This window comes from Setaria viridis, chromosome 8, assembly GCF_005286985.2.
Source record: "Setaria viridis chromosome 8, Setaria_viridis_v4.0, whole genome shotgun sequence".
In the NCBI taxonomy this organism is placed as follows: domain Eukaryota; kingdom Viridiplantae; phylum Streptophyta; class Magnoliopsida; order Poales; family Poaceae; genus Setaria; species Setaria viridis.
The window spans coordinates 39,519,806-39,535,381 of NC_048270.2; the positions used below are offsets into that span (position 1 = coordinate 39,519,806).

At 50.4% G+C, this 15,576-nt stretch overlaps 1 protein-coding gene and 1 pseudogene across 1 annotated transcript; one reads left to right on the forward strand and one right to left on the reverse strand.

Annotated features, from left to right (window-relative positions):
• Positions 1-6,275: 6,275 nt before the first annotated feature.
• Positions 6,276-7,450, reverse strand: LOC117833666 (flavone O-methyltransferase 1-like; annotated as a pseudogene).
• Positions 7,451-9,065: 1,615 nt separating this feature from the next.
• On the forward strand, positions 9,066-10,911 carry LOC117833892 (tyrosine decarboxylase 1). Its single transcript, XM_072295609.1, has 2 exons — positions 9,066-10,088; positions 10,156-10,911. Exons 1-2 carry the CDS (start codon positions 9,233-9,235, stop codon positions 10,785-10,787), a joined length of 1,488 nt encoding a protein of 495 aa, XP_072151710.1. The 5' UTR covers positions 9,066-9,232; the 3' UTR covers positions 10,788-10,911.
• Positions 10,912-15,576: the final 4,665 nt, after the last annotated feature.

Below are 15,576 nucleotides of genomic sequence, written 5' to 3' on the forward strand. Positions count from 1 at the left end.
GGTAATAAGGGATACGGGGCTGAAAACGCCCCTACGGCCCATTACGATCCAGAGGTTCGAAGGCTGGCCCGCTACAGGTTCGACAGCTGCCTCAGGATGCCCATGAGCGAGGGGTGAGAAGGGACGGGTCCGCTAGCGACCATAACCCGGGCGCGTGACGGCCCCAGGTGTCTCAAACTCACATTCGAGTCCAGACCGGCATCAAAGTTCATGGTTTTTCCACGAGGAAAGGCAACGAGCCCCCGGATCCGACCGAACAAACTCGGGAACTACATGAACCGGCCGGCTAGAGCCTGGGGTACGCCACCAGCTTGGCCCTAGCCGGACCCCCCGAACGGGGACCGGGACTCCACTCGAACCGACCCGTTCGCAGCTCAACGAGCACCACGGTTCGTCCAATGAGGATAGCGTGGCACGTCTCATCCCCTCCGTCCCAGCGAACGGATGCTTGAGGGGTAACGATCAAAAGCCGATCTAGCCTCCCGATCGGTCTCCGGCAACGTGCGGGGGCTCGGGGGCTAGCATCGCAACCAATAACCATGCGTGTGGTTGCGATTTGGAGACTCGAGGCGGTAGCACCCCACGGAGCAATGAGGAGTCTCGCCACGCCAAGTCATCCACAGGACACCTCTCCTGATCAAACTCCCTGGCCCAGTCGGACCAACAACACTCCCCATCCCTGGTCAACTACGGCTTGCAGGGCGAGCAGAGATCCCCGGAGGGTGGCGAAAAAAGCCTCTGGAGGAACATCTTTGCTCCACCACAGGCTCAGGGGCTACTATTGGGGAAAAATATTAACGACCTCCTAATGCCGCTTAAAGCAACAGTCACGGAAGCCCAGGCCCATCTAAGGTAACGAAATTGCCGTCGGCCCAACATGGAAGGGAGAGGCCACGTTCCGCCTCGCCCGACCCGGGGTCCCGGGGTCGGACGCCCCCGACTCCTTGAAGACTAAACTCTGCCTCGCCCGACCCCGGGGACCGGGGTCGGGAGCGCCCGACCCCCACCACGGAAATTCCGCCTCGCCCGACCCTGGGCGCGGGGGTCGGACTCGCTCGGGTCCACAAGACGAATATCCACCTCGGGCGCGGACTGGAGGATCAGGATGACGATCTCGTGGGTCCCCCTATCGACCTCACCATAAATGCGCCGCGACCCTGTCAGGACAAAAGGGAGCAGCGCCCCCAACGCAACCGGTCCCGAATACCGGTGCGCGGCCGTGCGGCGCGGGCTGCAGTGGCCGCGGCTCCTTCTCATTCGCCACAAGGTACTCATGAGCCGTGCCGAACGACACAGGAGGGCGCATCGCTTGCTCTCACGCCCCGTGCTCCCAACGGCAGTGTCAGGGACGCGACGTGCGGGTCTTGCGTTAATCGGCGGGGCAGCAGAATCGGACCTCCTCCCCGGCGGGCACGGATGCCGAGGCTGAGGCTCATCATCACGATTGACAGCGACGGCGACCAGGGAGATCATCAACAAGATTTGGAAGGAATCACCCTCCCTCGCCGGACGCGCTGACAGGGACCGGGGGCCGGAACGAGAGCGGCGGCCTTGGGACAATCCCCTTGTATCATTTTACTACTTGGCTTATCCTTTCTACCTCTTCTCCGGACGCCCGGCTCCCTCTTGCGATATAAAAGGAGGACCGGGGATCCTGGGACGGGGGACTCAGACTTTTTCCCTCAAGCCAACAGTACACTCTCGCACGCCCTTAGAGCACCAGCGCACTCAAGAGACCTGGGATCAGTTCCGTCTCTCGCCCATCTGTAACCCCTACTACAGAACCCCGCGTGGGTAATACGAGCAGCCTCGATACTGGACGTAGGGCTTCCTTTACCCGAACCAGTCTAACCCCGTGTCTCCCACGCCACCATCCGAAGCCTTACATACATAAAAGAAAATTTACTAGTCTAAGTCTTGATCCGCAAATCTTGACAACGACACTATCACAGGACAATGATGCAACAACTCAGTCCCCCCTCTTGCCTCGTCATGAGTAAGGTTTCTAATTATTTAGCCAAGACCAGAGCCAATTAGTCTTGTGGTAGCACTGTTTTCCTGGGTGGCTCTCCATGTTCCGATTAAACGTTTGTGATCTTGTATTAATGAAAGGTATAACAGAAGTAAAGCAAGATTAATCATTGAGTTCAATTAAACCAACTTATCCCAAGTAGGAACTAAGGATGAGCTACCAAACATAAAAGTACACCCGGTTGGTCAAGGCAAAGGTAAATTCAATCTAGGGAAACCTTAATTGGGACCCATCAATTTAATCTTAACAAGGGCATAGCATAATTGTTGAGTACGAGAAAGTAAAAGTGTATAGGACTGAGAAGTAGTGATCAAGGACATGACTTGACTTCTTGGCCTTGCTCTTGCTGTTCGTACTCCTCGAAGGCTTGATCTTCAAATCCCCCGAATTGTTGAACGTCTATACGCGTCACATGAGCACATACAAGCAAACAAGGGTACAAAGTAAGAAAACAGTACACAAATCACTACTAAACAGAGAAAACAAGCTTGAAAAATTAATCTACACTTTAAAACAAACACGTGGATATAAAGAACGCGAAAAACGAAGTTAAGATGCAAAAGATATGATTAAAACAAGATCCAGAGGCTTTTCTGCGAGAAAAACAAAACTTCTAGGGTCGAACTGCGAAAAACCGAGGGCTTATACATGATTATGCCTATAAACCGAAGGTTTAACATGCAAAAATGCAATTTAGGATGGCGGGTTGATTTAGAGAAACTCAGGGTCTAAACCGAAAGAAAACAGGACCAAAACACAATTATTTTTGAACTAGATTTGTGGAAAAGGCAAGGGCTTCAGTGTAAAAGAGGCACGGTGCGACGCGATTGAGTACGCGATCTGGTTGACTCACTACGGGCCATCGGATTTGGATCCGACGGTCTCGGTCATCGGCGACACCGAAGCAGCGGCGGACCAGGCGGCGGGCGGCGACGAGCGGCGGCGGTTCGCCGGAATTAGCCGATACGGCGCTCCAGGGCTCGGTTTCATGCGCGGCAAACACCAGAAGCATGAGAAAAGCAAGGCGATCCCTTTTCGGTGGTTCACGGTAACCGAGGCTCACCGGAAGGCGGAGAGAGGGCGGTGGCGCCGGAGCTCGGATGGCGGCGCTTGCTAGGGTTTCGGGGGCGCTGTTGCGGGGTGCTCGAGGTGGGGGGGGGGCTTATATAGGGGCGGAGTCGGGGCGCGGTCGGAGTGGAGTTCCGACTGGAGGACGGGGATGATGGGTAGGTCCCACCCGTCAGACCTGCCGAAGAAGGCTGGTGCCGCTGGGCAGGCCGACGGAGTGGGCCGAGCGAGCGACATGAGCTGGTGAAGGGAAAAAGGGAAAGCGGCAGCTTCGCGGGCCGGAGGAAAAGGCAAAGCGGGCCGGGGGAGCTAGCGGTGCTGGGCTGCAGGGAAATAGTGTTGGAGGTATGCCCTAGAGGCAATCATAGAGATGATGATATTCCATTTGTATCCATGATTTGTATATTGTGTTCATTGAATATCCATTAAAGGCTACTTGAATTGATTTGCAATTATGTGAATTGTATGTGAAACTCTTTACTTGTATGGTTATTCTAAAATTGTCCCTAGTCGGAGTTCATGTGAGGACACACATGAATATTAGACTAGCACATGTATTAGTTGATGACTATGTTTCACAAGTCATGGACATGGAGATGTTGAACTAATAATGTGGACACATGTGGAGACATGTGCTAGAACTGACCCAACACGAGAAGTAGTTCTCTCTTTACACAACATATACGCTTTATCCTTAGACCTGAGATTGTCGCATGTACTCAAGATGTGGATCGACTTACTTAGGGGCTATCAAACGCTACGCCATAACAGGGTAGTTATAAAGGTAGCTTTCGGGTTTGTCAAGAAGCATGCTATGAGACATGGTCAATCAAGATGGGATTTGCCCCTCTCTGATTGAGAGTGATATCTCTGGGCCCCTCGAGTGATCGGATCCGAAAATGCATGGCCATGCTACGTACGGTTAAGAGTTGACCTACAAAGGGATTCCGAATCACAGGATCGAGAAAGAGCGGCCGGCTTGAAGCTAGACCAAATATCGTGAGGCAAAGGGAATAGCATGTATATTATGTTGTGATGGTTCGTCTGATATGATCTTTGTGTGCGTATAGGAGTTGGCATGTCTTGCTAGAGGCCGCTACCGACTATTGGGCCGAGTAGGAGTACTTGGGCCATGTCTATACGTATCCGAACCCATAGGGTCACACACTTAAGGGGCTGGAAGCCCAATTCGGATCTGATCCGAGTTGGATTAGGTTTAGAAGTACTAATGGGCCTCGGACCTAGAGGCCCGTTAGGAACCTCTATAAATAAAGGGGTGGGGGCGTCCTAGGGTTTACACCTTTTGGCGAAACACACCTGCCGCGCCTCCCACGCCCTCGCCTGTTGCAACTCGCGGATCTAGCAGTCCGGCTTGCGACGCTTCCTCCCTGCACGTGTGGATACCTTGGAGGTGTTGCGCCTGCAGCACTTGGACGAGCCACCGACGAGCCGCCGACGAGCCGACGACGAGCCGCGGCACGGGAGGCGATCTTGCTGCACGTGGACGAGCTGCTGAGAAGCTACTGGACGTTGACGTGATCGACTATGTACAACTACGTTGATCGGATACGTACGACTACGTGATTGTCTTCACTGCATCGACGCATATCTACATCTTCCGCACCAGTAGTGCGTCGAGTGGTAATCCCGTGATCCTTATACGGCAGTTCTTCCTGGTTTTACGCGGTAGAAATTTTGATTTGCGCTAGTATAGCCTACCTCGTATCCCAACAAATAGGATCCGGGCTGAAAGAGAAAGGAGGAGAAGGATGCAGCCCAGGAGGAGGAAGAGAAAAGAGGAAAAGAAAGATTTTTAAAATTGAAATGCAATTTGAGATTCAATTTTGATTCAAACACAAGCAATCAAAATAAATGCACCAGCATGCAATGCACAAAGAACTCCTATGATGGTTTAATTTAATTTAGAGAAAATAAAATTAAATGCCTAGAAATTTAAATGACATCCTAATTGAGCAAATTTTAGTGTATTTAAATTCTTTAAAAAATTTGGGTGTTACAGGGCACCAGATGATCCGATGCCTATCTCAAGTGACCATCGGATCATCCAATGCTCACATATTTTACTAGCTGTTGTAGCGAAGGCTCTTTGAGATCCATGGGCTATTTATACCCTCTCCACTCGCCCATTCAGAGGTGCTGGATTGTCCATACATCAATTGAAGACCAAGGCCCATCAAGAACACATCCATGCCACCAAAAGTGCAAAAGCGATAATCCAAGGCTTAGCACGAGCTAAGAGATTGATTAGCTCTAGGATAGGCCTAGAGAGAGTAGTGCAAGGTGTTGCTACCTTGTGATTGGTTCAAGGAGTGATCCACTATTGTAAGCTTGGGGCGCCGGCGCCTTGGGGTCTTGGTGGCTCTCCGGCAAGTCTTCGACACCCCAGCTCGGTGTGGAGCAGCGTCGACAGCCGGATGCGGGGGACAAGAAGACTCCTTCCTTCGTGGAGCAGCTCCATGGTGGAGACGACGTCAAGGTGACCGAAGGGGGGTAGTAGTGAGCCTTGCGTTTGTGGATAGCTTGTCATCCGGCTTGGCTAGAGCCTTTGTAGCGAGCCCAAGACCTTGACTGGGAGAGACTTGTTGAGCAGGAGCATGTCCTTGGTGGAGCTCCAACGCATGGACTAGGGGTGGCATTTGGCTACCGATACCATGTGATAAATCATCGTGCTGGGTTTGCATCTTTCCTAACCCACTCCTTGACATTTCCGCACTACATTCTCGCAACTTGAGTGCCTTTAATTACTTTCCAGAGTAGTACCTTGTTAGGATTGGCTCTAGGTTGCAAAACTCTTTGTGGGTGGGAAGTTTCACTAGATCAACCATAGATGCACATGATCGAGTTTATGTTTGGAAGCAAGTAGTGGAAGTCATAGGCCAAGGATTTTAAGCTAGCCTAATTCACCCCTCCCCTTCTTAGGGTACGAGCATCGATTCCTTTCAATTTGCTTTAGCACCATGAAGGCAATAGTCATCCATCTGCACCATGATCATAGAGCAATGCAAAACCACGAGAGAAACGAAACGGCTGCTCTTCCTTCATTTTATTCCAATTAGTATGGACGTGGAGGTTACAGGACACACCATGCGAGCTGTAGCGCCGGCAACAGGGAAACAAACCCAAGAAAGCAATGCGGACATGTTATTCTACTTTTTTATGCAGAATATATGGAGGCACCAGCCAGCCCAGCAACAACGACAATGGCGGCTACTTGGTATACTCGATGGCCCAGAAGTTGGCGTAGATGTAGGTGGACTTGACGCTGGTAAACCCGGCGCCCTTGGCGAGCTCCACAAACTCCCTCTCGTACCTCTCCTTGCCGTCGGGGCTGTACGCGAGCAGGCACACGTCGACGCTGATCAACCCCTGCGCGCTGTTTGTGGCATCCGGGTTCACCGGCAGGATGCACTCGACACTGATGAGCTTGCCGTGCGGAGGCAGCGCCTCGTAGCAGTTCTTGAGCAGCTTGGCGCAGTGGTTGTCGCCCCAGCAATTGAGGATCCACTTCATGAGGATGGCGTCGCCGGAGGGCACCTTCTCAAACATGTCGCCTCCCACGTGCTGCACCTGCACGTCGGGGTAGGCCGGCGCCTCGGAGATGACGTGGGGAAGGTCGAAGTTGATCCCTTGAATGGTCGGTTACCTGGAGGTGATGGCATGGATGGTGGAGCCGAGGCCGCCGCCAACGTCGACGAGGGTGCGGATGCCGTCGAAGCCCGTGTAGAGCTCCAAGAGCTTCTTGGTGAGGATGACGGAATGCTGCTTCATGGCCTCATTGAAGACCCCGTTGAAGCGTGCGTCAGTACCGGCGTAGTCGAACCAGGAAGGCGTCCCAAACGCCCTGTTGAATGGGCTGCCACCCTCAAGGACCGCGTCCGTCATGTAGCTCCAGGCGTGCATGAAGAGCTTGTCGTTGGCGAGGAGGTGGAACGGAGCCATGGAGACACCATCCTCGTTGGGGGTGAGCCACTTGCACACTGGCGCGGCGCTGTACTGGCGGCACAGGCTGCCATCCTCGGCCTCCTCCACCACGCAGGACACAACTTTGTAGGACGCCAGCAGTCGCAGCAAGCGATCCACCATGGACGGCGCGGCGGGGTTGGCCTTGGAAGGCAGCTTCGCAGCCACCTCCTTGGGAGTGAGAGCCTTCCCGCTGGCGCCCACAAGGGTCTCGAGCAGGCCCAGCTCAATGGCAGTTCTTAGCGTCATCGGCAGGATGGCCGACGACACTAGCTGCAGAGCGTGCATGCATGTCTCCTCGTCGGCTATGGCCATGTCCGCGGCGGAACCCATCTACCTCCCGGGATTGGAGCTCAACTAACTGATGAAGGTGTGTTCACCAACCTGAAAATCATGCATTCTTTGACAAGTATGGGATTGCTTGTATGGTGTGACGTGACCTGTGAGAGCTAGCAGCTAGCGTGGTAGTGATTGTGTACCCCATGCAAAACCTCCCTCCTAATAAGATCGTGATGCACGAGGCTGAATCCGCAAATATAATCAATTCACGACACTGGAGATGGTCGGCGCACGAGGAGTGGCAGTCCTATTGAAACTTTCAGAGAAGCACCTTGTGCCCTTTGAGAATCTGTTTTGCATTAGATCAAGGTTGAGATGGTTTCTTTAACCCTTGAGATTCAGCGCGAGGGTCCACGTGCGTGATGGACATGGCTTCGCTACTGCACAACTGTTTTTCAAGAATCAAGGTATTCTGCATGGGATGTCCTGCGTCTCTGGTGTCGGTGCAATCTTTCTCCTGTTGAACACATACACTAGCGTCTGATGCCAGAGTGAGGTGGATCGGGTGGATCAAGGCTACGGCGTAGCACATTATCATGGCTCGGGCGGCCGGAGCAAGAACACGAGCTGGCCGACCGTAGAGGGAAGACGCAAGCGGCACTCGCAGAATCTACGTGGCTCCCCTTGGTCGTTCTTTGTCTCACCCTATGGGTATCGTGGAGGCACGGCGCCAGGCTGGCGGCACGGTGTAGCCTCAATTCAGGACTTTCCTAGCCAGGGCGTGGCCGAGGGCGATTGGTTGCTCAACCTGATGAGAACTTGGGTGGGTGCTCCTACATGGGAGAGAATAGGGTGACGGATGAGAATGCAGATGAGGGACGGGGCTCAGACGAGGGGAGGGTTGGAGACATGTTTTCACTGTTGAACTCTTAGCGTCAAGATGAGAGGTGAGATGAGATACCGGTAGGACCTGCTCTTACCATGGCACTTCAGCAACCCCACCCCAACCCCGCGCGCAAGTCAAAATTTGAGGACCATATGTACAATACGTGTGCAAACAAAACCATAATTTTACTAGTATTGAGGGATTTTAGCTATTTCTTCTAAAAAATGTCTTGGGAAATCGTATTTTTGTAGTACAACATATATAGAAAATAAGTATTACTCGCAAATAAACTGCCCTTTTCTTTAGTATTCTATGTTTTTCTTATTATTTTATTTAATCTTAAGATTTATATATGCATAAAAAAGTAATTTAGTATCTTCAAATATGGAAACGTGGTCTTAGGAATAGGGCTCATATTTTATTCTTGAGCGTGCCTAGTGGAAAAATAATATCTAAAAAACTGCAAAGAAATTTAATACCTAAGCCTTCGATCCACTCTACTTTTTGTATACTAGTTTACCTGCAATCCACTGGCTTGCACATTATATTTCATCATACGGAAATGTCTGAGATTGTGAACGGAAGCAATTTCATCTGTCTGCAACATGTGCCACCCAGAGCTCCTGACACAACCGCGTGAGCACCTTCTCCGACATGCGCACATGATGACCGCATGCACCCATATTATACATAGTTTATTATAGTTTCTGCAGGGATATGATAATCATTAATTATTACTTGTAAAGATTGGAAACGTTACAAACGATTGTAGAAAAAATGCGAGTCACCAGGAAGGTAGGTAGTAGAGCATGCCGTCAGTGTCTTTCCTGTGACCTGTGTTCGTGGTGCACATGGCAGAATGCACAGTCTATACATAGGAACCAGAAGTTGGCTTCGAAACCAAATCACTCATTAGTCCTTCAGTACTGCAGTGAACGCTATCTAGCTAGCTAATTTCCCCTTGAAATCAGTTTTCTTGCGTGGCCATGGGTAGCCTTCCACTTGAAGCCATGATGCCACTGAACCCCGATTCATTCGCTGGGGAGTCCAGTGCCGTGGTCGACTTCCTCGCCGACTACTACCGCAACGTCGATAAGTATCCGGTCATGGCCAACACCCAGCCAGGGACCATCCGTAAGCTTCTTCCGGAGGCAGCCCCGGAGTTGGGCGACTCCATGGATCGCATACTGGATGATGTGCAGCGGGATATCCTCCCCGGCCTCACACATTGGCAGAGCCCTAGCTTCTTTGCCTATTTCCCGGCGAATGCAAGCACCGCAGGGTTCGCCGGGGAGATGTTGTCGGCTGGTCTCAACGTCGTCCCGTTCGTCTGGACGGCGTCACCGGTGGCCACTGAGCTGGAGCAGGTCGTGGTTGACTGGATGGCTAGCCTCCTCGGCCTACCGGAGCGCTTCCACTTCAAGGGAGGAGGAGGCGGTGTCCTGCATGGGAGCACGTGCGAGGCGGTGGTGTGCACTCTCGCTGCCGCGCGCGACCGTGCACTCAGCAAGCTCGGACATGAGGGCATCCTCAAGCTTGTCGTGTATGCCTCGGACCAGACCCACGCAACCTTCCAGAAGGGCGCGAGCATCGTCGGCATCCCTCCAGCAAACTTCCGCATCCTGCGGACTTCGGCAAACTCGGGATACGGCCTCACCGCCACCATCGTCCAAAGAGCAATCGAGGAAGACGTCGCCCGCGGGCTGGTTCCCCTTTACCTCTGCGCCACCGTCGGCACTACTGGTCTGGGGGCCATTGACCGAGTGCGCGAGCTCGGCCATGTTGCCCGGCGTTATGGTAATTCATTCAACCTCCCTCTCTTATACGCTAATCACCCATACGGTGACACTAAATACGTAGAAATGGAATGCGCTATGCGGTCACAAGTCACGATTCACGCTATGCGCAGCCATTTGCCCGGAGTTCCAAGGTCACCTCGACGGCGCCGAGCTCGCGGACTCGGTGAGCATGAACCCACATAAGTGGTTCCTCACCAACATGGACTGCTGCTGCCTCTGGGTGGCGAACCCTACCACCATGACCGACGCACTGTCCACTGACCCGGAGTACCTCAAGAATGTCGGCACCGCGTCTAAGATGGCGGAAACGGTCGACTACAAGGACTGGCAGATCGCGCTGTCACGCCGCTTCCGTGCCATCAAACTCTGGGTGGTGCTACGGTGCTATGGAGCGGTGGGAATGCGCGCGCACATACGGAGGCACATCCAGATGGCAGAGTGGTTCGAGCACGTCGTGGCGGCGGACGAGCGGTTTGAGGTCGTGGTGCCAAGGAACTTCTCCTTGGTGTGCTTCCGCCTCCGCCCGCGGTTCATGGCGGATAAAGCTGTGGAGGCCCTGAACCGCGACCTCCTCGCAGCGGTGAATGCAAGCGGCCGGGCGTTCATGACGCACTTCGTCGTGGACGACAAGTTTGTGATCCGCCTAGCCGTGGGTGGGTCAATGACAGAGATGCAGCACGTCCGGGCCGCGTGGGAGCTTCTCAAGGAGAAGGCCAACGACTTGATCGCCACCGGTTGTTAGTTATTGCTCATTGCTAGTGCTATACCATGCATGGCCAGCAACAGAAGCTGAGCATTCTATTATTGCTTCCATTCGTAGTTAGAGCACACCATGAATGCAATAGTCAATCCATCTGAACCATGAACATTCACTATGACCATGTATGCGACACAATATACATAAGTGCTAGTGCAGATATTGGATTCTATTTCTGGAGAAGCGGCTGCTTCTACGGAGCAGGCCGATTGAATTTTAAGTATGTTATGATACTTGTAAAAAATCGATGCTAGGCATGGATTCCTGGAAGGGGCCCGTCACAACTCACAATGGAAGGGACCCGTCATAACCAAGCTCGTTAATACAGAAGAAACATCAGGCGAAACAAATGGACGCTAAGCCACACACCTGGACAAATTTTACCCGAAATTTGCAACACGTCAAGAATATGCTTATCACTCAACCGTCTCACATCTCTTTTGTTTAAGGAAACCAGGCTCGTTACTACAAAATGAACACCAAGATGATAGAGCTCTTTTACGATACACAATACTACTACTTGGTAGTATATAGTATATATATAAGATCTAACTGTTCATTATTATGGATAATTTAGTAATTATTACAATGTAAAAAGTCATATTTCAAATACAATGGTCTTTTAAACTTTCTGCTAGTATCAAAAATAAAATTATAGTGGTGCCATTTGTGTTTTCTTACCATGATACCCTTATACTACCTATACTACTCGTGTATACTACCCATACCACAGGCGTAGGTTTCAGTAGTATGTAATTAATCTTGGTGGCATCGTAATCTCTCCCTAATAAACTACCGAATACTAGCGACACACAACAAACAGTTAGCATCTGCAAAACAATCAACAGGTTAATACTACTGCCACGTATGACTCTTGTTTTTATTATTTTAAAATAGAGTCTCAGTATTTAAAAAGTAATATTTGTTGATTATCCCAACCTACGGCTCTGATACCAGCTGTGGCGGAACCGCCCAACTTAAGTTGGTTTAAGTGCGCCTAATCGCTGTCGGAGCAGCAATTATCCGAAACGCACCTAAAACAGCATAAGTCCGGTAGTCCGTCGAGTGTCCCTAGGACTCCTCGAAAGATCCACGGCATGTTTCATCACCAAACATCAGGATAATATCCGCGATGGGATAATATCAACAAACATTGCATTTTTACATACATAATTAAGAGGTACGAGTTATTACAAGACTTCAAGTTGAAACAAACTTAGTGATGCATAGTTAGACAAGCTCTAAGATTAAACATAAATAGTTTAGGAGAAGATGCGTTGATAACGGTTTCCTAGAGTATTGAGAGACTCAGGTCAATACTCTAGGTCTTCGGGGTCTCCTCCTCGACAGCTTCTTGGGTAGCTTCTGAAAGATAACCACAAGGGGAAAACCCTGAGTACGGGGTACTCAGCAAGTCTTACCCGACTAACCAATATAATAGTTTTTCTTTGGAATGCATGTCAGCCTTTAGGTGTGCTTGGTTGACACAATTTTCGCCGAAAAGCTTACTACGAGTGAGGCCTTAGTTTTGTCTTTTAGTTTAGTTAAGTTGTTACCTAACCATTCTAGATGATAACAGAAGTAAAAGCAATCACAGCTGTTGATTCATACAGTACTTGGCAACAGAAAATTTTATATCACATGAGTTCATGCTACGAAGCTCAACAGTGATCAAGTGCATTCATAACCGAGAATTGCGGCGATCCGGATCAATTTACATCCTGCAGGAGAGCACCCCGATCACCAGCATCATACGACTGTCCAGGTCGTACTAACAACCTCTCGATTAGTAAAGTCAATGATTAGGAATACAACTACCCGGACCCAGGGATGCACCCCCACATGGGACCCCACGTCTGGCCTGATCCCCATGTGAGTTTCAGGCTACACCCCTGCCAATCTCCAGCACGTCAAATGCGGGTACGAAGCATTCCTGATCATAGAATTTACTAATCTACTGGGCTTTACTGGTCCCATACCCAGTAAGTGATCAGATGTTATCACTTGATCAGCAGTTAAGACACGGATCGGTCCTCAAGCAGCTTAAATAGCAGACAGAACTACATCTCTAGCTTCTGTCTGGTTCTATACTCCAAACTATCTTTCATAAGCAGCATGTATGATTAAGAGTTTTCCTTAAGGTTGGTAAACCAAGCATGTAAGCGAGTAAGCAATTCTAGACTTGGGTAGTTTCTAGGATTTGAACAAGTGGCAAAGATGTCCTTAAATCAAGGCATGATCATACACAAGAATAGGTTTCATTCAACTCCTAGACTTAGTGCATACAATAACCAATTAACCTATAACTAGTCACATGAAATAACGACTCCAAAATAGATAGGTATAAATGCACCGGGGCTTGCCTTGATCGTTAAAAAGATTAGCAGACGCCGACGGATTTGCTTCACAGGGGACAAATTCAAACACCTCGTCGGACTCCAAAGGTCCTTCTGAAAATTCCCAGTAATCCTCTTCTGGTGCTTCTGGATCTACGGCGCAAAATATGCAGGGGTTAGAATGCAAACTTTTTAAATAACAGACTATACAACTTTCCTTCATGATAAAGTTGCAAGCCAACAAAGACTATGCGACTTATCACGAATAGGTTGTAAGTCAACACACAAAAGAAATCTAAAAAGATTAACCTAGATTTTTATTTTCTTACTTATCCCTTCCTATAGCTTTTTCTTTTATTTTTAGAAAAAGTGGTAATTACTTTCTAACTTGAAAATCTGATTTCCTATAAGTTACGAATTATTTGTGATTGATAAAGTGTTATTCATATTTTATACATTTTATAAATATTAAGTATTTATTTAATTACCTTAAAAGGAGGGCATTAAACAAATACCTAAATTTTTATTATTTTCCTAGGGTGTAAAAATTTTAATGCATAAAGGAAAATAAAACAAACCTAACAAAATTGGTTTCACTAATTTTGGACACTCCTACAAATTTCTGTGATTAAAATGGTGTAAAACAAATTTAAACGAATTATTTTGCTAACGAAATCTAACTTTTCCCGAAAATTCCCCCGGAAAACTTTTCTTACTTACCCCCTCTCTACCCCTTCTCACGAACACCTGGACCCCACGACGCGGACCCACCTCTCCCATTCACTTTACCCGCCGGCCTTACTCCTCTTCCCGACGGGCCCCGTGGGTCGATTTCCTCTCCTCTCTCTCCTGGTAGCCCAGCACCGGCCCACGGCCCCTTTTTCTTTTTCTTTCTTCTCCACGCGACGCCGGCCTGTGTTGCTGCTCTAGGCCTCCGGCCTCTTCTCTTCGGATCACCCGCGCGTGCCACTGGGCCTCAACACGCCGGCCCAAGACGGCCGCACCGCTTCGGCCCTCTTTCTCCCCCATCTCTCTCACTGACGCGCGGGCCCGGGTGCACAGCTCCTTCTTCCTCCTCCCGCCAAAAGCGCGACCGGAACAGGGGGCAGTGCGGCTCGCCGGCCGGCGCCCTCCCGGCGGCGGGTCTTGACGACGACACCAACCCTAACCTTTCACGACCTCGCGCGCGGCGACAGCTCCCCTGGAGACGACCGGAGCTACCTCCTCCACGGCGACGGGCGGCGACTCCCTCGGCCGGCCGTCGCTACTTGCGACTACGGCACATCCTATTCAAACGACTACCCCGACACCATCCTAGGACCCTAAGGACTCGACTACGACTGCTCAAGAAGGAAGGGGGACAGCGCGAGGGGGTTCTCACCGAGAGCGGGCGGTGCGACGGCGGCGGACAGAAGCGGCGGCGATACAAGGTGTCACGGCGAAGAAGCTGGGCAACAAGTTGGTGGGGCTACTGGTGGGGTGTAGGTGGAGGCGTGGGTGGAAGGAATCGATGGGAGCGGCGGCGTGGAGGTGGAATTTTGCTTGGCGGCGGTGTCTGGCAGAAGAGGCACGGGCGGCGGTAAAAAGAGCGGCGGTGAAACGGCGGCGCGGGAGCGGTAGATATTCAAGCATTTACCCCTCGCATGGCTGCCACCGTGGTCTACCCGTAGGCGTATGTGGCGAGGAGGTGGCCTAGCTTAGCTGCGCTGGCGGACGACCGACGACGGCGGCGACGACACGTCTGGAGTTTCTGTCACCGCTTCTCCCGCCCGTGATCTTCAGAAGCCAACCGTGGTTGATCTTTGATCCAACGGCACACCGATGCTTAAAGACAGTTACAGATAAACTTGAATTCTCCATCTTTTGTTTTGGCTCCAACCCGAGATAATCATCAGACCGGTGGAATTTGGAGATGTTGCTCGAATTGATTCTGAATCGACTGAATCAAAAGTTCAGTTCGTCAGTCACCGACAGTAGTGCCGACTTCAACTTGCCAATCCAATTCAGTGGCCTAAATCTGGTTTTTCCAATCCAACTTCTACTCAAACATGCTCTATATTGTCCCAATGTTCCATTTTGATCATAAACCAGTACCCTCCTTGATCTAATTTGCTCTGAATTTGAATTCAAAGTTGATGCCTAGCTGCTGTTTCAGACTTAGGCATTTTTCAGAGTTTCAGTTAACTCGTGATAATATGCTGACTTTGGGCTCGAGTTTGACCTCCTCCCTTTTACTGTTCATGGCCAACATCACATGATTATTGAAGTCCAAGACGCATACTTCAATATAATGTAGCTGTTCTAGTGCACTTGTTGGAAGAATTCTTCAGAAATGAATTTTGAAAATGAACTCTGGAGCTGTTCTCACTGAACCCTATTGTCGGACGAGTAACAGTAAACGGCAATTTTCCTTTTCTTCTCCTTTCTCTGATGCTTTG